The sequence below is a fragment of the Nansenia antarctica genome (genome assembly GCF_963989245.1).
Source record: "Nansenia antarctica genome assembly, chromosome: 18".
In the NCBI taxonomy this organism is placed as follows: Eukaryota; Metazoa; Chordata; class Actinopteri; order Argentiniformes; family Microstomatidae; genus Nansenia; species Nansenia antarctica.
Window position 1 is genome coordinate 4,535,827 of NC_137691.1, and position 24,521 is coordinate 4,560,347.

The following is a 24,521-nucleotide window of genomic DNA, read 5'->3' on the forward strand; positions in this document are numbered from 1 at the left end:
GACTGGTTCCTGGTTGGTTGGTGTCAGGTTCCATGGGGGCGGTTCCTTTTTCTGTCTCCTGCTGTGTGTCAGGGGTCTGAGTGATGGGGGAGGGGGGGCGCATCAACCTCACCTCCTCACTGCCCTTGAACACCCTACAGACACACACAGATGTGTAAGAGAACAGAGAGAATGCATACATATTTATGTCTTTATGCCTCTCTCTCTAAGAGTGACCGTACCAGCGATCCTTGGGGGTGGATCTGGGCACGTAGTCAAACTTCACCTTCCAATGAACACTCTGCTTACTGGTCTCTATGGCAACCACTCTGCCGGTGTACCACTCCTTACTCACACGCACCTCCACCAGCAAACCCTTATCTACAGGAGATAATACACATGTACACACATACACAATTTCATTACAGGGACTATGGATGCATTTCAGAGCATAAGCATTTGTGTACATCCCAAGTCCTGTTGTCCCACTGTGTGTTCAGCTGTGGAACTCTGTAGACCACCTGGCATCTCTCACCTTTCTGAGCATTCTTCAGATCCTTTGCTGGGTCCTCCCCCTCATCACTATCAGACACCTGAAAGATGCACAACACAATACATGAAAACACAGTACATTTAAAAACGCTCACAACCCAGAATTATACCAGAACCTATCCACTGGACAGTCACTCAGCGTGTCTTGTCAGGAGCTGGTCCTGACCATGTCTGTGTAGAAAACACAGGGATGGAATTAACATTAACATTAACATATGTTTCTAACTGAAGGCCAATCATTAATTCACAAATACTTTCAGTAGCTCCCATCGTCCACCCATCTGTGGAGTTATGACACAATATTACGACATATGCATGGGTCTGAACAAGACCAAAATACAATAAAATTGACAGATTGGTTTGGTTCTCTCCTTCTCTGTGGTATTAAACAAATGAACATTTCCAAATTTAAATTCTGTTATAAAACGATTTGATTTGATGCCTCAATCTGACTGAGCCTGTGTGCTTGGAGCATGGCTAAAGGGCTCCGTTATGTCAAAGGCGTCAATAAGTTCCTTCCAGCTCTTAGGGCTGATGGAGATGACACACTGCTGTCGGCTGGACGACCCTCCAGCCTCCACCTCCCCTTCCTCCACAGGAGCGATACAAGGCAACTTGTCGTTATCCAGGTACATCCTTGCCAAACCATCCCTGATCAGAAAAGACGTATGGAAAATGTTCTCCACTGTCCGCGAGAACGAGTTGGGATCGATCACAAACTCATCATATGAGATAGGTGATGTCGGGTCATCAGCAAAGTAGCTTCGCAAGTATCCCAGAATCCTCTCTACCTCCTTCTCAGTTGCCTCCTGGTGGGATTCTTCCAATTTCTTCAACTGCATGGGCATGGTCCTCTTGGCTTCCTGGCCGGGCACCTTCCTCTGCCTCTCTACCCGTTGCCTTGGTGGAGGTGGCTCTGCCAGGAACGAGCCCAGCATGTAGTGGAAGGTCGGGGCTGTCCTGAAGCAGCACTCTGCTCTCTTAGCCAACTTCTGCCAGGCATCAGCGGGTAGGTAGCCGCCGGTTGCGCCATCCTTCTCTTCTTCCTCCTCCTCATCCTCCAATCGATTCAGCCCCATGAAGGAGAGAAGGTTCTCAGTAAAGGCAGCCGGGTCAAAGGTAGATCCCCCAGCATGCAGTTGGCTGGCCTTCTCTTTGCCAAGGTCTGTTGCTAGAACGAGGAGCTGGGCATCCAGCGCTGCCTCCGGGGCCTGACGAACTTCTTTAAAAAGTTTGTTGGCCTCCTCCAGAACCTCAGTGAGTTTGTTGTTGTTGGGTTTCAACATGTCCTCTCGGTTTTGTTGAACCGTGCTGATGAGGTCTCGGTACTTGCTCCGGATCTCTCTCCTTCGAGCCGGGTCATCATCATCATCCTTCATGTCTACCGGACTGCATCCTGCCTCATCATCATCACCACCTGTGTCTCCGCCCTTCTCCGCTCTCCCATTCTGTCTGGCCGTGGACTCTTCACCTCTGTTTACTGCTCTCCGGCTCATTAATGAATGAATGAATGGTCTTTATTGTCATTGCTATAGTACAGGTACCAAACAAGGAAATTTAGGAGGGGGGGCTCCCCCGGTGCTAGGAAAGAAAAAAAAACACAAGAAGGGAAGGAGCTGGTTTACATAAATAAATAAAGGCTATGTACACTATCCACTATACTATACTGTACAGATAGACGACTAGGGTTGTCATATTGCACATAGTGTTATTGCACATTCATTTGAAGTGTCGCAGTTTGCAGGCTAGAAATGTACATATTTGTGCCTAAGCACTACACCTGATTTTTTTTTCAGTCCAGCAGCTGCCATCAATCCGTCCAGACTGTCCAGGGCCCAGAACCTAGGTCTTTGCTGTGTTCAGGGCCTGGATGGCCCTGGGGTAGAAGCTGTTCTTCAGTCTGTTTGTCCTTGCGGCCATGGTCCTGTACCGCCTTTTCGAGGGCAGCCGGGTAAAGTGTTCGTACCCAGGGTGGGTTGGGTCTCTGGAGATCTTGGAGGCCTTCCTGAGACAGCGTGTGTTGTACAGTTCTTCCAGAGAGGGGAGGGGGGCGCCGGTGATCTTCTGGGCTGTTCTCACGACTCTCTGTAGCGCATTTCTCTCCGCGGTTGTGCAGCTGGAGAACCAGTTGCAGATGCCGTAGGTGAGGATGCTCTCCACTGCGCCGCGGTAGAAGGTCACCAGTATCTCCTGCTTGTTGTGTTCCTTCCTGAGGACTCTCAGGATGTAGAGCCGCTGTTGTGCCTTCTTGATGGTGGCTGTTGTGTTGTTCTTCCAGGACAGGTCATCCTGTATGTGCACCTCCAGGAATCGGAGGGTTGAGACTCTCTCCACGCTCTCTCCGTCGATGAGCAGGGGCTGGATCTCGGACTTTTTCCTCCTGAAGTCCACGATGATTTCCTGGGTCTTTGACTTGTTCAGCAGCAGGTTGTTAACCTTGCACAGCTTGCTCAGTTGCTCTACCTCATCCCTGTACGCCGCCTCGTCCCCCCCCGAGATGCAGCCCACCACGGTGGTGTCGTCTGCAAACTTTACGATGGAGTTGCTGGGGTGGACGGGGGTGAAGTCGTAGGTGTAGAGGTTGTAGAGGATGGGGCTTAGCACGCAGCCCTGGGGGGACCCAGTGCTGAGTCTGAGGGCTGTGGAGGTGTGGGGGCCCACCCGCACCCTCTGGGGGCGGTCGGTCAGGAAGTCCTTGATCCATGCACATATAGAGTGTGATAGTCCCAGGTCTAGTAGTTTGGTCACTAGCCTGTCTGGAAGGATGGTGTTGAAGGCGGAGCTGAAGTCCACAAAGAGCAGTCTCGCGTAGCTGTCATCTTGGACGAATTAGGTGTTCTGTGGTCTTCTAACCTCTTTTCCTCTTCCAAACCAAGATCCAGCAGTTGGAGCCCATCTGGAACAAAGAGAGAAGGTAGACAGGACAACAAATGTAATAGCGCCCCCTATAGGGTCAAGTGTGGATCGTCACATCCCCCTTAAAACAGAGGCCTACTAAAAAGGTCTCTGCAAATTCTGTTGCCAGATTACAGCATAATTTAAAAAACTAGATTACTCAAATACAACTAATAACAATAATTTATGCCAATTTTACCAACCGGCACAAAGAAAACAGTGATCTCCGCCACACATCCTAATTATCAAATCCCAACCTCCCCTACAACCTGCCCACCCTCCAGCAATTCCTGGATCCGGGAAAAGCTCTATTTAAGGAGGGAGGAGCAAGAGAAAAAGAGTGGGTTTTTAAAAAAAAACATTTCCCCCCATGGTCTTATTAATTAAGATGTCCCAACCTGTATCTGTCATAAAATGTAACTTAAATGATATTGATAATTAAACATATTCATATGTCATGAATATTACACACCTTTGCACTGGGGATTGTTCCGAAGGCGGAGAACACGTAACTGACTGTTTACGTAAAGAGCTATAACTCTCTCTCTCTGATGAGAGAGATGTGATCATGTGACATACAGTAACCAATCAACATGCTACTGGTAACATAAGCAACAATAACAACAGGGAATGTTATCCATGGTGAACTGTCTCACAATATATATAATTATAATATAATTAATCATTTTTATTATATTTATAAAATAACAAAATAAAGGAGAAAATATCTCTTGGAAACGTAGCTATGGGTCTCAAGGCCTGGATAGACGAGGCTAATTTTTGTGAGACGATAAAGTGCGTACATTCATTCATTGACAACAACAACAAAAAACTACTAGACACGTGGGTACCTACTTACGCAATGTACGTAGGCGTGGCTTGAATCAGTGCAACGCTTCAGCCAATGGCTGCGTTCGTAACTTTGCTCTGGAAATCTGATCCAGCACTCATGGAATGCCTCTCGTCCAATCAAAGGACTTGGTCCCTAGGACAAGAGTGCTGATCAGATTTACAGAGCGAGTTTACGAACGCAGCCAAAGACTTGGTTCAGGCTTGTAGCATTTCTGCTAGCTATCAGCCAGGCTGAGCCAGCGGTCGATATTTTTTTTTGCATCAGTCAATCTGTGTTCGTGAGAATATTATTATTATATGCGTGAGCAGACTTTAAATCAGCAGCGAAGATAAGCGGAGATTGTTTTTATAAAAACAGTTTGCTATGTATGGCATGCAAACCCGGAGCTGAGTGAATGAGCTAGCTGCTGCTAGCTGCTGCTAGCTGACTAACTAACTACTCCTGTCATTGAGCAACATTGGGCTAAGCTGGCCAGGTCATTCGGTACCTGGCCAGTTTTAGTAGATTAAAACTGTTGAATTAACAATTTAACCTTTCAGTGACTGATGTGTATGTATGTATACATGTTTGCTAACACAGGTAGTTAGCCACGTACCCAGCAGCTAGTACAACTTCGCCAGCCAATGACAGAGTTGTTTAACCTGTGTCTTGTAAAACATACATAAATGGCTGGATTGGTGGCAGTGACCAGGCCCATGGGCTTACGGACATGCAGTGGGTTGCTGGAGTTCGCTACGTTTGGCACAAAGCGGTGGACCACAGTGGGGTCAAGACTGCGACTGAAACAGCCAATCAGGTGAGCGGGTGATGAAACCGATGAGGCTGGAACAACCAATCAGGTGAGCGGGTGATGAAACCGATGAGGCTGGATGATGAAACCGATGAGGCTGGTGATTATGTTGTGGAAGTGCCAAAACACACTAGTTAGTACATCTTCTGGGTATATGTTGAATGTCTACTGTAACATTGTATACGTTCAGAACAACTATGTTGTGCAAACAGGTGCAGTTTTAACTAAGTACGACCTTTTGTAAAAGACACACACACACACACACACACACACACACACACACACACACACATACATACATACATACATACCAACGCATAGGCCTACACATAGTATAGCACACAGACATACAAACCCAAACACATAGTATAGCACACAGCATATATAAAATAAAATAAAAACACATTTTTGCTATTCCTTCTAAATTGCTGTGTATTTTGTTTGTATATGGGTTTACGGTATATGCTTACTTGGTTTATGGGGACACACAATTACAATTAGCCTACATACACTTATCTGATGTGTTTGTAAACAAGAAGAGAGTTAGTCAGTTCACCATCAACAGCTAAGACTCAGAATCCTGTTACATCTTAATTAATTGAAATAGTACCTCAGGAGAGGGTTACACGTGCAATGTAACGCCGGTTGACCGTGAGCTCCTTGCCCTACAGATATGTGACATCATGTGGCATCTTAATGACCAGAAGCCCAAGAGTTCTTTGTCATTCGGTTTGGAGGACAACTCACATTTCCCCGAGCAGAACCTTCTTCAGTCTGACCAACAAGAGGAAACAGTATTCGGAACGAAGAATCATTGGGTATGTAATAATAATAATAATAATAATAATAATAATAATAATATCTTAGATTTATATAGCGCCTTTCTCAAACCCAAGGACGCTTAACAGATTTCATAGACAGACAGAACAGAAAAATAAAGCAAAGAAACAAAGACAACGAGAGTGACAAAACTAGACTAGAGGCCAAAGGCCTTAGAGAACAGGTGGGTTTTGAGGGCTGATTTATATATTTAGGCTGATGTACATACATATTTAGTAATTACTGCACACCAAAATGAAGTTTTTCATCATTCAGAAAGGTGGAAATATTATACTGATATTGCAGTTCTCCTATAATTGATGTATTAAAGGGTTTAGACATTTTATGCTATGCATGGTGTGATGGCTATCATGTCTATCAAAATTATCAAATTAGCCATCGTCCTGGCATGATTGGGTGTTGGTTTCAACGCACCAGTTGTTTGTCCTTCCTCCGTTTGCAACAAGAAACTCTGGACCTTTTCATGAATTAAAGTGGTAAAAAATCCAAAGTCCAAATAAAAGTAACAAACGAAAGTAATATATGTTGGTGTGGTATGTACGCGTGTGTCAATGTTTGTCTCTTCTGTCGGGCCTATCCCCGATCTGAATTCAATAGCAAAGTTTAACAATCAAAGGTATCAAACAAAAACTTGTATCAAATAAAACTTGGAACAAACAAAACAATAAATATTTTCTAATGTGGTGGTGGTTTATCGTGATGGTTGAAAAACTGTGTCGCACCCTCACGTGTCAGGAATCATCAAACCCAAGCAAGGAGCGATCACTTCCTTATATCAATTATGTCCTTAGATTGGGCGACACCCACTTTCTAAATAAAAGTCTTTATGGGCCAAAGTACCACTTTCAAAATACCATTCAAGTGGCTTTCCATAAGTAATAATATAAAGTTTTTTGGGCTCCAACACATGGTCTTATCAGCTCCGTGGTCTTGCGGCTATAGTGTCCGCCCTGAGATAGGGAGGTTGTGAGTTCGACCCCCGGCCGAGTCATACCAAAGACTATAAAAATGGTACCCGATGCCTCCCTGCTTGGCACTCAGCTTTAAGGGTTGTATTGGGGGTAAGACCCTGTGACATACCAGCGTCATGTCCAGGGGGTGTACTTGTACATCAAGCTGCCTCACGTTATGGAAACAGGAGATGGGCTTCTTCCCCCTAGGCTCGAGAGAAGCATCGGTTCTCAAGGCTACTTACTTGCGGTCTTATCGCTCCTCGTGTCCTCTGTTTCATCTGATCACCAGGTTCTCAATGCAGGAGATGTACGATGTGGTAGCCAATGTGGATGACTACAAGCACTTTGTGCCATGGTGTACGAAATCTCAGACCGTCATGAAGAGGGCCAGTCATGCTAAAGCCCACCTGGAAGTAGGATTCCCTCCTGTCGTGGAGAGATACACCTCTATGATCACCAACGTGCGGCCTCATTTAGTCAAGGTTTGTGAGCCCTGTAAATTCTGTGCGTGTACTTAAGGGTGCGTGTACACCCCATGCGTACGGACTACCTAAACCTTAAGCTCACAGCCACTTTACTACTTGAACAATTTTATTACTAGTTGTACTGCTAATTGTATCCTGTCTTATTTGTCACTTATGTCCTGTACTATTGACACCTTTTTTTATCTTGAATTGGTGGTATTGCCTATCATGACCAGACTATGTTTTTGATGGTGAATATGTTTCTAACAATAAGCTGCATTGTATCCCGAGTCTCTCTCTATCTCACTGTTTCTCCATCTGTTTACCTGCTCGTTAGGCTATATGCACAGATGGCAAACTCTTCAACCACTTGGAGACAATTTGGCGCTTCAGCCCTGGAATACCTGGGTATCCCAGAACCTGTACTGTTGACTTCTCTGTAAGTGACTCCTTTTGAAACACCATACAATAATAACGTGTCGCATTCAAACGGAACCTCAAATGCAAACGAAAAACTGAGATAAATCTTGTCATTAAGGGGCTTTCTCTTATAATTCCATCTCTGCCTTTTTTCTTCTGCAGATATCCTTTGAGTTCCGCTCTCTGCTGCACTCCCAGTTGGCTACAGTTTTCTTTGACGAGGTTGTGAAGAAAATGGTGGCCGCCTTCGAGAGCCGGGCCGCCACAACGTTTGGCCCAGAGACTAGAATCCCCAGAGAACACATGTTCCATGAAGTACACCAAACGTGAGCCTGCCTTTCATTGACCATGGAAGGACCGTTTTGGGACACTGTTGCGGTATATATGGATCTCCATCTTGTCTGCCTAGGACCCCGGACACCTGGGCCCAGTTGTTCAAAACGTTTAACTTTTAACTGATCCTGGATAGCAAAAAAGAATCTGGATCATTCTGACCGAGATTAAACGTTTTGAACAACTGGGCCCTGTATGTTAAAGAAGACCTGTTCAATCTGGATTCTTATGACTTTCTCTCCTATTATGTGATGCAGAGCCTGATATTTAATGAAGCAAGTTTTTATTCCATTCTTATACAAATGTAATGAAGTGTGCTTTATTTTGGGGTGTAGCTTTATTGGTAGTGGATTTATGGGACTTAAGTAAGGTAACTGAACATCATATCGTTTGGTCATTTGAATGTCGCACTGTTGCTTCTATTGCGTTCGTAAATATCCAGGTTTGCCGGCAAGTCATACAGACATTTTAACTACCGGTATTTGATTTAAAGATGGAGTTTTATCTGGTTTTATGTCCATAGATTCAAGTGTTGAATCTTTCATGTGTGTAATTAGTCTGTGGTCATAGGAACATTTTTAAAATGTTGACCTAAACTATTGTTTGTTTGTTAGCAACGGAACTTTACATTTCAGACAAAGTTGTCTGCCATCTTATTTTTTTCTTTGTGAGTTACTGGTTTGCTTCAGAAACTCCATATACTGCACTTTTGAATTGCACAATTCAGTTCAACTACCTACTCACAACACACTTATTGTACATTTTTACCTGTTTTATTTTATTTTGTCAGGGTTATTTTTACACACTCCTCAGAGTCAATTAAATCAACTGTGTATTTATACAGCACTTGCTAAGTTGCTATCAAAGGTATGTTTATTGGGGGAAATATATTTTAAAGTATTTCATGAGAACTTGAATTTGTTATTATAAAGTACTCTTGGTATATCATGAACTGTACATATGGATTATGTAAAAGTAATTGTTAATAGGTTTCAGGGTGAACTGAGGAACACTGGGTTTAGAGGGAGTTCACTTGCACTGTGTAACATATTATGTGAATGCACTTCATTTTCTTTTACACAATCAACTAGGGTTTTAGCATTGGAGTTTGTCTTAAATGTTGGACATCAAATGAGATTGACCTTCTTAAGGCCTTTACCCTACACAAATGTGGTTTGGATGTTCATTTACCAAAAGTAAAAACATTGGATTTATCTTGATTTTAAGGGGATGGAAGAAATCCCCTAGAAATTAGTAGGTATCTAAGTAAGCTAAATAAGTACTTTTTAAAATGGTCTGGGGCTCTATGTATTGATGATATCTGAGGTAAGTGTTAAACCAAGCAGATATATATATATATATACTGTATATACTGTATATATTCCCAATTTGCCTTATACATTCTATTGGCTTGTTTCATTTGAATCCATCAGCCATTGTAATTGTTCAGTGCTTCCCTTTATTTACCCTCGTATGTATTTTTGTCTGTTTAAATAAACATTTAAATTAAAAGCCTACTGTATGTCAACCGTCTTGTTGTCTTCAATATCAGGACATTCGGTCCGTTTGTGTTTTAATTACATGGAAATATACAGTGGGGGGAAATTAGTATTCAACACCATCAACACTTTTTTTTAATTCAACATATTTCCATTGCAGCTATCCACATGAAATTCAGACCAGTCATTGGTATTAACTCCGAAGCTTAAGAATGTTACTGTTATACATATATATATATATATATATATATATGTATGTGACATAACAAATAAACTTAAAAGCAATAAAAAGCAAATAAAAGCACTAAACCAGCTAATGAGTTCTCCTACCTGTGCTAATTAGAACCAGCTGGGTTAGTGCATGTTGGTGGGTAAGTTCTTCCACTCTTTGAAAAGGGTTTTGTAACATCTTGTAACAGTAAGTAGCTGTACAGTAGAGCAGCATTACGACTTGACCAGGCCAGGGGAGCAGAAACCTGAGTGGGGTGGTGACACGTCTAGAACGCTATTAATACCAACTAAGACCCGATTGGAATAGACTCCAGACAGCTAACACACATACAGCACTGTACACCACACACACGCACTGAATAACATGGTTTTAGAACCGCCATCTCAAATCACACCTGTGTTACTGTTCCTTCACTAAAAGCACGCCAGGGTAACATCAGTGCTGTGCCTGTGACAAGTCAATTGTGGGATTCTATTGTAGGAAGTATGGTAGTTGGCTGTTGCTGTTATGATGAATAAGAGTTGCACACTATTGCTCCCATACCCCCCACACCCCTTTGTTCTTCGATATTGGCACTTTGCCTGGAAATTGCAGTGATAACAATAATTTAAAAATAACGGTATTTGTTAATAAAAACATTTATTGGACTTTTAAAATTTTATTTTTCATTTTCTCTCCCACATACACTGTACACTCCTACTCTGCTACATTACAAAGTTCAAATGTTTCCTCCACTTCACAATGACCTCACGTAAGATGTATCTCTCTTTAAACCAGAATAACCTGAGGTTTGTTAGAACAGGATCAAATACAGGACAGTTTAAAACCTAAAAATACATACACATTCCTATGTGGGAAGAAAATCAGCTCAAAGCATTTTGGAAAGAGACAAATCAGACAGTGTGATGAGGGCAATTTGAAGAATATTGAAAACAAAACAAATTGAATACCCCAGAGGGTTGGGGCCCTAGGCACCCAGGTGGAGTGTATTGGATATGGTCTGCATTAAAGCAGACAATTACAAACATGTAAGGCCCACTGCCTAGACCTGAGACCTTACCACTAGCCAAGCAAGTCTCCCAATGTGTAGAATGAGAATGCACTTTACAACAGACATGAGATTCCTTGGTGTTGGTATTCCAGATGTATACTTGCTTCAAGGGCAGTCGGACAAGTAAAACCAGCATTTCTAAAAGCTCAAACGTTAGCAAGCTCTCGAATGACATTCATTTTGCTGTGAAAAGGGATAATGTTGCACATTACACATTCTCATGACAAGTTGATGAATTTTAATTTGTATAAGCTAAGATTATTATTATTGTTATTATATATATATTTGTTTTAAACCAACGTAGTAACAGTTCTGCTAGATGTCAAATGCATTGGAAAAGTGACATCTTACCCTGTTGATATATATATATATATTTAAAACAATACCTCCCTTTCCAGGATTCCATATAAAGCTATTGCTGAAGCAGCACTGTACAAGCAATCTGCAGAGTATCTGATTATCAGGTGTCATCGGTTGGTTAACACTGGCATAAAGAGGTGGAGGTGAAATAAATGAACTTGTCCTTTATTGATAATGGCCGTGAAGTCATTGATGAAAGGTGCAGCACCCTGTTACAAACCTACCTACATTGCATACTGTACATAATCTTCCTGCTAGGCCTGATGAGTGATTATATTACAGAAGGACTTTCCTGCCATGGAGTGTTGTCTCTTTTGAGCTTATTATTATTACTATTTATTTTTTTACAAAGGTAGGATTCTGCCATTTATACAGAACACCCAGCTTTTGAAAGAATTTTGAATTCTTTACAAAACCAAGTAAGCTTAAATATCTCAGACAAGACTACCATGGCTGTCTCTCAAAAAGAAGGAAAATATCACCTAGTGTCACTGAAAATGACCAAGTACTTAATGTTTTCATAAGTGTAAGTGTTCATAAGTATCTTTACAACCCACCCCCCCTCCCCCGCCCCCGCCTCCAGGCCCCCTCACACCCCTTTGTTCGTCCTTGCGTTCCTCCGCCTTGTTCCCATCCGTGTGTGTTTACCCAGACTTGTTGGCCCCCACCAGGGTCATGAGTCCGTCCGTGCTCATGGACTTGGGGCGTTCCAGCGGGAAGCCCAGCGCCCGGCTCCACACCAGCTGGGCCAGAACTCCCAGGGCCCGGGACACGCCGAACAGCACCGTGTAGTAGTTCATCTCTGTCATGCCGTAGTACTGTCCGGACGGGGAGGGGAGAGCTGTTACACATGCTGCCTTTGCACAACTCACATACCATCATTTCTGCACATTGCACATACTGTATAATACCTATTTTTTGATATAGCCTCTTAGATCCCTTTAGACGGGGTCTCCTGGGCTGTTTGAAGTGTTCCCAAAACGCCAACCCTATCCTGTACTACCCTATCCCTATACTGTACATATCTTACTGCTATCCATCTCCTGTATGTACCTCCAACTACCGTACTTCATTATAATAAAAAAAAAAGATTAGATTAGATTCAAGTTTATTGTCATTGCTGAGTATAGATTAGTAAAATATACTCCTCACCTGCAGCAGCACTCCACTGTGTGCATCCACGTTGGGCCACGGGTTCTTGGCCTTGCCCTGCTCCAGCAGGACGTTGGGGACTATCTTGTAGAGCTGAGCCACCAGTTTGAACATGGGGTCGTCGGGGAGGTGTTTGAGGGCAAACTCCCGTTGGCAGGTGTAACGAGGGTCCGTCTTCCTCAGGACAGCGTGGCCATATCCTGGCACCACCTGGGGATGAACAAGTACAACCCATCCTTCCTGTCAGTATCTAACTGTCTCTATCCCATTAAAGCAGAAATGCCCTAAAAACATATTTTTAAAAAATCTGTCTGACGTTACTACTGAGATACGTACATCTATACAAGGTTTCTCATTTTGTTCACTCAGACTTTCAGTTACAGATTGCTTGCCCCCCCGTACCCAGTCCACTCACCCTTCCAGACTTGGCCTGCCCCCCGCCATACCCAGTCCACTCACCCTTCCAGACTTGGCCTGCGCCCCCCTCCATACCCAGTCCACTCACCCTTCCAGACTTGGCCTGCCCCCCGCCATACCCAGTCCACTCACCCTTCCAGACTTGGCCTGCCCCCCGCCATACCCAGTCCACTCACCCTTCCAGACTTGGCCTGCGCCCGCCCCCATACCCAGTCCACTCACCCTTCCAAACTTGGCCTGCCGCCCCCCCCCATACCCAGTCCACTCACCCTTCCAAACTTGGCCTGCCGCCCCCCCCCATACCCAGTCCACTCACCCTTCCAGACTTGCCCTGCGCCCCCCCCCATACCCAGTCCACTCACCCTTCCAGACTTGCCCTGCGCCCCCCCCCCCCCCCCATACCCAGTCCACTCACCCTTCCAGACTTGGCCTGCGCCCCCCCCCATACCCAGTCCACTCACCCTTCCAAACTTGGCCTGCCGCCCCCCCCCATACCCAGTCCACTCACCCTTCCAAACTTGGCCTGCGCCCCCCCCCCATACCCAGTCCACTCACCCTTCCAAACTTGGCCTGCCGCCCCCCCCCATACCCAGTCCACTCACCCTTCCAAACTTGCCTTGCGCCCCCGACCCATACCCAGTCCACTCACCCTTCCAGACTTGGCCTGCGCCCCGCCCCCATACCCAGTCCACTCACCCTTCAAAACTTGGCCTGCGCCCCCCCTCCATACCCAGTCCACTCACCCTTCCAGACTTGGCCTGCGCCCGCCCCCCATACCCAGTCCACTCACCCTTCCAGACTTGGCCTACGCCCCCCCCCATACCCAGTCCACTCACCCTTCCAGACTTGGCCTGCGCCCCCCCCCATACCCAGTCCACTCACCCTTCCAGACTTGGCCTACGCCCCCCCCCATACCCAGTCCACTCACCCTTCCAAACTTGGCCTGCGCCCCCCCCCATACCCAGTCCACTCACCCTTCCAGACTTGCCCTGCGCCCCCCCCCCATACCCAGTCCACTCACCCTTCCAGACTTGGCCTGCGCCCCCCCCCCCCCCCCCATACCCAGTCCACTCACCCTTCCAAACTTGGCCTGCGCCCGCCCCCCATACCCAGTCCACTCACCCTTCCAGACTTGCCCTGCGCCCCCCCCCCCCCCCCATACCCAGTCCACTCACCCTTCCAGACTTGGCCTGCCCCCCCCCTCCCCCCCATACCCAGTCCACTCACCCTTCCAGACTTGGCCTGCCCCCCCCCTCCCCCCCATACCCAGTCCACTCACCCTTCCAGACTTGCCCTGCCCCCCCCCGCCCCCCCATACCCAGTCCACTCACCCTTCCAGACTTGCCCTGCGCCCCCCGCCCATACCCAGTCCACTCACCCTTCCAGACTTGAGTGTGTTCCAGATGTAGTCTCTCATCTTCTCGTCAGACACCTCTCCTCCCATCTCCTTCTGCAGGGCGGTCAGCCACACCAGCACCTCCTACAGGGGTCAGAGGTCAGATGGGCTTATTCAGGGTTCCAACAAGTCTCAACAAGTCAAATTTAAGACCTTTTTCTGCCTTTTTTTGGACCTTTTTAAATAGACTTTTAGACCTATTCGCAACACCGTGTGATAGCTTTTTGTCATCCTCGAGGTGATGGAATTAGGGATTTCACTGCCATACAGACAAAAAAAGGAAGCGAATTGGCTTTCTTTTGGTTCCAGCTTGATTAATTTCCACGTAAATACTAGATGTGGTCGGACTGATTTTGCAGGATCTCATTTTAAAGACCTATCACCTAATTTTTTGCTTACTTAAGAGTTAGGCAGAGTTACTGTAGGTCATATAAACATCTATACACACCTGGTTAGCCAGCCCGTGAAGGGGCCCAGCGAGTCCATTCATGGCTGCGCTGAAGGACAGGTAAGGGTCAGACAGGGCACTGCCCACTAAGTGGCTGGTGTGAGCGCTCACGTTCCCACCCTCATGGTCACTGTAACAAGAGAGGAAAATCTGAATTAGTGAATTAACCACAATTGTATAGGTGCAATAATATCCAATGCTCTTAAATTAAATAGTTAGCTCCACTTTGACCGTCATAGCACCTTCAATGATTGACCACACACACACACACACACACACACACACACACACACACACACACACACACACACAAAACACACACACACACACACACACACACACACACACACACACACACACACACACACACCTGTGAATGGTGAGGTACAGCCGCATGAGCTCAGTGAACTGTGCGTCGCTGTATCCCAGCATGTTGGTGAAGTTGTGGGACCAGTCCAGGCCGGAGTCGATGGCGCCGATGCTGCTGCCCTCGCGGTAGAGGTTCCGGTAGATCTTGGCCGCTACGCAGGGCAGCTTAGCGATCAGATCCATAGAGTCTTCATAGACAAACTGAGAGAAAATACAACGTACTGTGAGTCTTTTTTTATTATTATTATTATTATTATTAATAATAATAATAATAATCCTTTATTTAACCAGGGTAGTCATATTGAGACAGTAGACTCTTTTTCAAATGAGCCCTGGCCAAGAAAAGCAGCACTTGATTAAAAAGACACCACATACAGTATAAAAACATACAATATACAACATAAAATAACAACAGATACCCTAACCACATTTGCATGTATGATTCAAAGTCTCTGTAACATACAGTGTAAAGTCAGAGAGTGGAATGAACATGTTATGTTTCAACTTTTTCTGAAGTACGTACGGTAAGTCTAAGGCAAACATTTACATTTTAACCATTTAGCAGACACTTTTATCCAAAGCGACTTACAATTAGACATTACAGGGATGGGACAGTCTCCCTGGAGAAACTCAGGGCTAAGTGCCTTACTCAAGGGCACACTAGTGGTGGTGTTCCCAGGTGGGATTTGACATGGGATCGTGACCTTCTGATCACCAGTCCAACTCATTATCCACTACACCACTACAATCCAAGAAGGTAACACTTTTAGTAGATCTGTCAATTAATCTGTAGCATTACCACCATCTCCGTCACCACCACCACCACCACCATTTTGGCTCATTCTAAGACGGTTTCCCTGAACTCACCTCCCAGTACTTTGCCTTGTTGACTCCCTCAGAGTACGCCTTGGCGAAACTGCTCTCGCTGTTCAGAGCCGTAATGGCGGCGCTGAACTGAGACATGGGGTGCAGGTTGGTGGGGAAGTTATCCAACATGGTGACCACGTGGGAGGGAAGGGCCGCACGCTTGGCCCACTCCTTAGACAGCCAGTTCACCTGGGGGGGAGTCGGGTGAATAATAGTATATAATAATATAATAATAATCTGATACTTGAATCTGAACTCTCTGTATTGTATGTTGTTTACATTAAGAATGTTGATGTGCTGATTCGCATTCTGCTCCTATCACCTATTCTATTATTGACGCTCTGACGTTATTGTATACACAGCTATTGTTGATTGTTGTTTATATCCTGCTTATTCTATTATTGATTTTGTATTTCTGCTGCAATGCCAATGTCTAACTGAACCTGTACACAAGAATTTTACTCCTTGTATCCGTACACTGATTTAATAAAAGCAATTCTGATTCTGACATCTGCAGGGTTGGTGGTGGAGAAAGCCCACTCCAAGACATACCAGAGCTGTATTTACCAAATGTTTCAGGTAATGTAAACTAAAGGGGGGAGAAAAAAAATCTTTGGATGGAAAAAAACCCACGTCACTAACCAGAAATAGACTATCCATGGAGTGAACGCTCAATTAACCTTTGCACTACTGCTGTTTACAAATACTACCGTTGCACAAAGCATAATATGGTAATATGGTCATAATAAGATTTCTGCACATTGCACATACCTCTTTTTGATATAGCCTCTATTTATACATCTGTTCATACCAGACTGTACATAAGATACCTTAACTGTACTTAGCTCATAACTGTATAGACCTCCGTACTTGCCATACTGTACCTATCACTAACACTATCATGTTTTATATCGCTATTTGCACTTCTGGTTTGATGCTAAACTGCATTTCGTTGTCTGGTAGCTGTATTCTGCAATGACAATAATGTTGAATCTAATCTAATCTAATCGAATGCTCAAACACTACTGTAGGTTGTAAAGCTTCATGTAGAGGTTTATGACACACACCCTGTTTTGCAGGCCATTTATAGTGTATATATTATATTCAGCTGTATTAAGTATATTGTAAAATGTAGTATGTATATTATAGTATGTAGATCCACCTTCCCTTATTCTATTATCCATTTCGGCCTTGTTATGGTTGTAATGTTTTCAATGTTTTCAATTAGTAATGTATGTTGTCTGTATTTTGTCATAATTGTATCTCTTATTATTTCTGCTGTTATTATTGTAATATTATATTATGTTAGGACCCCCTCGAAAACGAGATGATACATCTCAAGGGGTTTCATCCTAATAAAAGACATTTACAACATAACAACCCCTTTTATGTGAATTGGTATGTTTTGTGGTCAGTGTCATGTGATATCTCTCTACCATCATGGGATGCAGTGTTTTGTATCAACAGCTAAGATGCTGGCTACCTTTAGGTCTTAAGGCCGGTTTAAAGTTCTGCGTCGAATTTACGTGCGTAGCTTACGTTCCCTACGTAAGGGCTCTCGCACTTTACACTTCTGCGTAGGCCGCGCTGCAATTACACCGTCACATCGCTAGGTGGCAGTGTGTTTTCTATGCCCCTGTGCTGTGCCTCTTCCGGTTAGGAAGTCAACGGAGCTCAAAGCGGCATAATAGCGATCTTTTTGTTGTTATGCTTGTTGTAAATAAAAGTTCTATGATGCATTGAAATGACATTAAACTAAGATAATACGATGGTTATCATAATTGTTCAAATCTTTATTAATAAGTAATTACAGAAAAAGTTAATGACATTTCTATCATGGCTTCCGCATTTTGGCCGACGAGAGAGTCGGAATCTTGTCTGAATCATGTGCTACCAAGCGGACCAATCACAGAGCTGACGCGTACTTAGATTTTTTTGAGAGGAGCGCGTCAAAGCTACGCACGGTCACGCGAGACTACGTAAGCTTACGCGTAGCCTACGGCGTCGACTTTACGCAGAACTTTAAACCGGCCTTTACTCTTCACCTCCAATCCCTCCAAGTAATTTATATTAGTTTTACATTACTCTAATTTACAGCTTACAGTAATTATTGTTCTATAGCCCCATGTGCCATTGTCTTCTTTTTTTTATATATTGTTTTGCTTACACATGTTTATTGTTGATTTCTGTGCACCAACCTCACCAAGTCCTGTGTGTGCAAATATACTTGGCAATAAAAAATCATTCTGATTCTGATTCTTCTTCTTTAGCACTCACCTGTTCCTCTGTGGGCACCTGTCCTGTAATGAGGAGCCAGAACAGCCCCTCAGGAAGTGGCTCCTGGCCCCCCGGAGCCTTGGGCAACAGCTCCTGGCATTCCGGAATACTGTAGCCACGGAAACGGATTCCCTAAAAAAGAGAGACACTCTGTTTTATTCAAAAGTGACATTTACAACAAGCCACAAGACTTCTTTTCAAAACACAATGAACATCACACAGAGTCCATTTAAAAGAGATGCCATTAAACAAAGGTTCAATTCCCATACTGTGACAAGCTATGCCACACATGCAGAGATGTGTTTATTCTCCTAGATGAATGCATGTCTCCTCCCACTGAAGAACTCACCTCATCAGCATCCAGCACTGAGGTCTCATACACCAGGCCCTTCATACCTCTCATCCCACCATAGACCTGTACACACACACACACACACGCACGCACACACACACACACGCACGCACACACACACACACACACGCACGCACACACACACACACACACACACACAGAGAGAGACTTCAGTCTCTTTTGCCATTTGTTTTAAGTACAAGCCAACATTTTATTACACAACTACCATAGTACACACTATATTAAAAGGTACTATGGGGATGTAGCCTATTTGTGTAATCGATTTTCGGAGTAAAGTTTCACTGAACTTACCATGTCCACGGTAATCTGGCCGATGTTGGTCTTCCCATGCTGCTGTTTAAAGCTCTTGATCCTGCTCTGTTCTTTGGGGATGAGATCTGACAGCACATCTCTCAGGTTCTGAAATGGAACAGGGAGGTAAACACACCAGAATCACACTGAGGCGGCGGCCCTCAAATATCAGGGTCACCCATCACATAAATTGTTGTGTTGCTAGGGGTTACCAAGTGAAGGTTCAGCTGGAGTACTTACTGTTGTTGATGAAGAGGCATTTCTTGAAGCCACAAAGAGACAGGCTACACTCTAAAAAAAAAGAACAAAAGTCAAAAGTTTGAGTCAGAAGAGGCAATCAGTCCAACAAGGCAGTAACAAGGAGGTTATCAAAAGGGAAAGGCTTCACATTTCAAAAATTCAGAAGAGCTATTAATAGTCCTCACTGTGAAACACCAGAAATCCATCATGTGCTGTATAAGGTATCTCTAAAACATTGTCAGTCGTTCCATGACTAGGGAGAACAGAATGCCCTGCATCAAATTTCAATGCATAAAGGTGTTCTCATCTTCAGACAGATTTGGCCTGGAGTTAGCTAATGCACAGCTTTTTAAAAATAAGAATTGAGGAAATGTATGGGATATCTTGCAGAATATCACCATCTGACCTTGGCACACAGACCTTGGCCGTCACAGAAATAAGACGTTGACATTGCTCATCACAGGAGACACTTATTTCACTGTATGCTGATGTGCTGTGTTCCATTATAATCAAGCATAGCTGGTCTTCCTTACATAATAAAGTGAGACGCCTTTTCTGGGGGGTGTTAAAGACGTCCTACAATGTCACTACCGTGTGCTGGCATTGACTGTGGGTGTACAGACAGTTAATACTCTCTCTACAATGCATCACATGTACACTAACTACTCACTCCCCACCCTGGAACTCTCTCCCCACAGTGCTCCGCAACGCCCCCCACCCTGGACACCTTCAATGCCCCCCCCCCCACCCTGGACACCTTCAAACCAGCCCTCAAAACTCATCTGTTCACCAAGGCCTTTGGCCCCTAGTTTAGTTTGGTCGCCATCTCTGTGTTTTTTTCTGTTCTGTTCTGTCTGACTTTCTGTCTGTCAATCCTGTAAAGCGTCCTTGGGGTTGTGATAGGCGCTATATAAAACCAAGATATGATGATATTATTTGTCTCTTCTTCCTTCCTTCTCTCTCTCTGTCTCTCTCTCTCTCCTTCCTTCCTTCTCTCTCTTTCTCTCTCTCTCGTCTATGCTCCTATCTAGCGATTTCAAACACTACCTTTGAGACTTCTAGCTATGATGATATTATTATTATTACTGTAGCTAACAAAGTCTGAACTTTCCCTGGCATGTTCATTTAGGCAGCATTACCAGTGACTTACTCAACTAAGTTCTATATGAGAAAGTAAACGCTGTCACCATGGTTACCACCATGCTATAAACTAGCTGAGTTGACCAACGGATGACGAATTATGTGATAACGAGGAAGATAATATGGAAAGTCTGTGAGCTGCACTGCACAGCTAGCTAAGCAGCAGGCTAGCCAGCTAGCTGGTTGACTAGGTTGTATACCAAATATGTTGGATATTGTTTTGTTTTTTAAAATCGCTGAAATTTCCACATCTACTTGGGTGGCCTGGATACCGACCAGAGACGTTACTGGACATGGCCAATAGTGTCTTCAGTCAGCTAGCTAGCTAGCCCAATGCTAGCCTTCCTAGCCTGTAGTAGCTGGTTAGCTGGCCAGGGCTAGCCTTCCTAGCGGCTAGTAGCTGGTTAGCTGGCCAGGGCTAGCCTTCTAGTAGCTAGTTAGCTGGCCAGGGCTAGCCACACACATGTCTGTCAGCCCTCCCAGGCGTCCAGCCTCCCTAAGCGGCCTTACTTACCTTGGCGTTCAGGAGCCTCGGGGCGAACCTGCAGGCGGTCAGCAGGGACATGGTGGCTGTGAGGGAGGGGGTGTCTCGGTAGATCGATATTAACCCGCTGTGCTGGTTCACTTCCCCGGGATGAAGATGAAGGTGCCCCGGCGTAGGTGAAGGTTGAGAGAGCTGAACAGGCCGGGGCAGCGGATTGGCTGGGAACAAGCGTGGTCTGGGTGACGCTAATAATCTGCCTAGAGTGTGTGTGTGTGTCTGAATATGGTCTGAGTGCAAATAACTATTTGAAACTATTTTCCCTTCTTGTTTTTAGTTTTTTCTTTCCTAGCACCAGGGGAGCCCCCCCTCCCAAATTTCGTTGTTTGGTACCTGTACTATATCAATGACAATAAAGACCATTCATTCATTCATTCATTCAAAATGCATTATTAGACGTGTTTGTCTCAAACAAAAATGTGTTCCCCATTAAAAACGTCAATTAAAACATGGACTCTCGGTGAATGTTGTAGAAATATATATTCCAATCAAAGTGAAAAAAACAAATGAGTGACAACAGACTAAGAGCATACATTTTGGGGCTGGAATTCAGAAATTACTTAATTAGTGAGAGAGAAATTAGGAGGAGACGAGGGTGCTGGAGAATATGTAAACAACCATTCACATTATACAACAAATCAAGGCTATAGCTGACAGATTTTTTTTATACTTTAGGTATAGAATAGTTAGTTTCACTCCTACCACCCTGCTCCAAGTATGGCATGGGAACTCCTGAAATCATCCAGCAAGATAAAATCAATGATTCATTGAAAGAATGCCTTCCATTAAATTTCATTGGCATCATAACAACCAAAACACAATTTGTATTAAAAAAAAAAGAGATAAATCTCCACTCATCGGACAAAAACTGACTCAGGGAAAACGCCATTGTGTTCAGTAATATACACACGACTGTTCTTTCAACTGAAGTGTAGACAGAAAGGCACCAACATAACATATAACAACGGTGATGTCAAGACGAGTACTCTTAAAGACACCCCCTCCTGTCAAAATCAAACATTAGTAGTTTCCCAATAAGTTATACCTTGTTTGTGTGCCTTGTGGTTGATTCTTTCCCCCATTCTAATAGCACAGACAGAGGTAAGTAGCACCTGGCGATGGAGCTATGCTAAGTCATGTCCATCTTTACCATGGTATGAAGGTAGCCGGTTGTGCAGAGCTAACTGGGTGTCGAGCAGGGTGGAGTCAGAGCTCGTCATGGTGCATTTGCAGCGCGTGGTCACAAAGGTCTGCAGAGAAAAATCAATGATTGAGAGACATTACCGGCCAAGGCAGCTGAAAATATATGTTACGGTACATGTGGGAAAACTAGGGTTAGGGTTAGGTGCTAAGGTGATACGGTTAGGGTTAGACATGCCAGCATGTACCAAGTCGCCCTAGCACCTAACCCTAACCCTACTTTTCCCACATCTACCGTATTCCCACATGTACCGTAACATAGGTACACTGAACAAACATATAAACACACATTTTAGAGTGGCCTTTTATTGTGACCGGCATATCTGTACAGTAATCACGCTGTCTAATCAGCATCTGGATATGCCACACCTGTCAGGTGGATGGATTATCTCGGCAAAGTAGAAGTGCTCACTAACACAGATTTAAACAATTTTGAGAACACAGTTTGAGAGAAATAGGCCTTTTGTGTACATAGAAAAAGCCTTGGGTCTTTGATTTCAACTCATGACAAATTGGAGCAAAACAAGTTATTGCTAAGTACTCCATAAAACAACGCAACACCTGGCATGTAATGTAAAGTAATTTAATGCTTTTGCTACACAATCACATTCAGTCTAAATGCTTTTATTCTTTTAAGTCGATATGCATTGAATTGAGTAAAAGATTGGCTTACCTGTCCTCTTGCTGCAGAGTTTGTCTTTGACATTATCTGTCTCATGGGCAAAGAACTCAATTATCTCGTCTTCATTTTGTTCAGCTATTGTCTCACACTGGAGGGAAACAGATGAAGGTGTAAAGTATATGAATGAGATTAGGAACTCATATTTATTTCATTATTACATTATTGTTGTTGTAGTAATGCAAGTATTACATTATTGTAGTGCAGTTTCTCTGACTTCCATGCTACAGTATTAACAAAGGTTCCCTTCAAAGTGAGAGAGATGAATGTTGACTCAATGTTAACATCACATCACATCATTATCATTCACCATACAAAATGGGTACCCACAGTATATTTCAGACTGGACGTGACTCTGGAATCTAGTTTAGCCTCTGAGAGGTCCATGGCTTTGCCGTCACGAGATGTGACTCTTTCGTAGGTCTTCCTGCTGGTGGTGGGGTCCACACGTTCTCCATAATCCTTCATATTCTCACACACTTCCTCCATCAGCTCCAGGAGGTTACCCTCAGAGCGGGCAAGGGGGATCTGGGAGCACAAACACCATGACATACGAGAGGATGATGACAGTTTCCCTATTTGGATGGAAGAATCATTGTAGTCTGATACACAATGGGTGCGTTCGGAAATACGCTCTGAGAGTGCCGGAGCGCACCCGGGGTGCTCTCTGACTGTTCAGAAATGAACTGATTTCAGTTGAAACCAGAGCGCTCTGAGCGCCCAGAGCAGATTTTCAGAGGATATTTACGAATGCACCCAATGTATTGGAACTTAGTGATGTAATATAATTCCATCTGACACAGGACAACTTTGAGAACGACACATGCAAATAGTGTGACTATACCACGCACAAATAATACAGTACAGTAATTCAATCTGAGGTTAACTGGTCAAAGAACCAGAGGCTATAATGAACCCGTACCTCTCTAATAGACTGGCTCCCATCTGGATTGATTCTAAAGGAGCCTGTCTGGATCATCTTCTTGGGATCCACCTGGGCTATGGCCCACTCCATCTCATCCACTAACGCCCGGCATGCTGATGAACAAATGAGGGGGGGAATTAATATTGTTCAAAGGTTTGAGGACCACAGACACTGCAAACGGTGAGACCTGTGCAGTCCATAGGTTAGAAACTCAAAAACCTTACCCCCACATTTGATATCCTGGCCTTGCCTGGCTCCTTGGCTGGGGCTTATGAGGAGAGGTGTCACACACAGCAGCAGAGCAAACAAATGCAAAGGACTCATCATCTCCATCTGAAATTGGACAAAGGGTGTAAGCAGAGCTCAATTAGGGCAATCATCATAGCATAAATAAAACTGCATTTCAGTGGCTAGCTGATCAAAGCTCTAGCTGTCAAATAGGTTGACATCGATTCACAGAGAGTGGGCAATACTTTTGTGAACAAATCCACAGCTCACTCCAAATTCAGGAGCTGTAGCAAAACAAATAATTTAAAAAAATGAATGAATGAATGGAGAATCCCGAACCATGCATAAGTGAGAGTTCCAAAAGAAAGCTGCACAGGCCCTGTGGCTTAAGCGATGTCATACACTACTTTCAAGGATCAGTGTTCATTAATTCACTTACCTGTTATGTATCAGATCCAGCCACCGCTACAAACTTCCATCCACTCCACGCTGTCTTCTCGTATTCGGTCAAAATCTGGTGACGTATGCAACTACACGCTACCTGAAGGAATACTGCCACCTAGTGGACGGCGGTATACCCATCACTACCGAAAGGTGTCCGAGTTTATGCCAGAAATCACTAAAAGCCTAACTCAAATTTGATCAGATATTTGATGATGAATCCATTTCATATCTTAATGCATGATTAATCACAGAAACAGCAGAAATCGTGGAAATGTGTTTTTGCAGCAATTATAAATGATGTCGTTATGATACA

General features: G+C 44.2%; 3 protein-coding genes across 3 annotated transcripts; 1 reads left to right on the forward strand and 2 right to left on the reverse strand.

Annotated features, from left to right (window-relative positions):
* Positions 1-4,490: 4,490 nt before the first annotated feature.
* LOC308173618 (coenzyme Q-binding protein COQ10 homolog B, mitochondrial-like) lies at positions 4,491-9,545 on the forward strand. Its single transcript, XM_080548648.1, has 5 exons — positions 4,491-5,075; positions 5,741-5,887; positions 7,152-7,344; positions 7,664-7,765; positions 7,909-9,545. The coding sequence occupies exons 1-5, from the start codon at positions 4,945-4,947 to the stop codon at positions 8,074-8,076; spliced, it is 741 nt and encodes a 246-aa protein (XP_080404774.1). The 5' UTR covers positions 4,491-4,944; the 3' UTR covers positions 8,077-9,545.
* Positions 9,546-11,821: 2,276 nt separating this feature from the next.
* Positions 11,822-20,847, reverse strand: LOC308173675 (citrate synthase, mitochondrial-like). The gene is made up of 11 exons (XM_080548717.1): positions 20,706-20,847; positions 19,052-19,102; positions 18,812-18,919; positions 18,497-18,562; positions 18,148-18,279; positions 15,871-16,059; positions 15,005-15,204; positions 14,635-14,764; positions 14,169-14,270; positions 12,374-12,583; positions 11,822-12,039 (listed from the first exon to the last, which is right to left on the reverse strand). The coding sequence occupies exons 1-11, from the start codon at positions 20,754-20,756 to the stop codon at positions 11,866-11,868; spliced, it is 1,413 nt and encodes a 470-aa protein (XP_080404843.1). The 5' UTR covers positions 20,757-20,847; the 3' UTR covers positions 11,822-11,865.
* A 352-nt stretch (positions 20,848-21,199) lies between these two features.
* On the reverse strand, positions 21,200-24,271 carry cnpy2 (canopy FGF signaling regulator 2). The gene is made up of 6 exons (XM_080548231.1): positions 24,204-24,271; positions 23,761-23,869; positions 23,534-23,649; positions 22,942-23,139; positions 22,606-22,702; positions 21,200-21,982 (listed from the first exon to the last, which is right to left on the reverse strand). Exons 2-6 carry the CDS (start codon positions 23,867-23,869, stop codon positions 21,939-21,941), a joined length of 564 nt encoding a protein of 187 aa, XP_080404357.1. The 5' UTR covers positions 24,204-24,271; the 3' UTR covers positions 21,200-21,938.
* Positions 24,272-24,521: the final 250 nt, after the last annotated feature.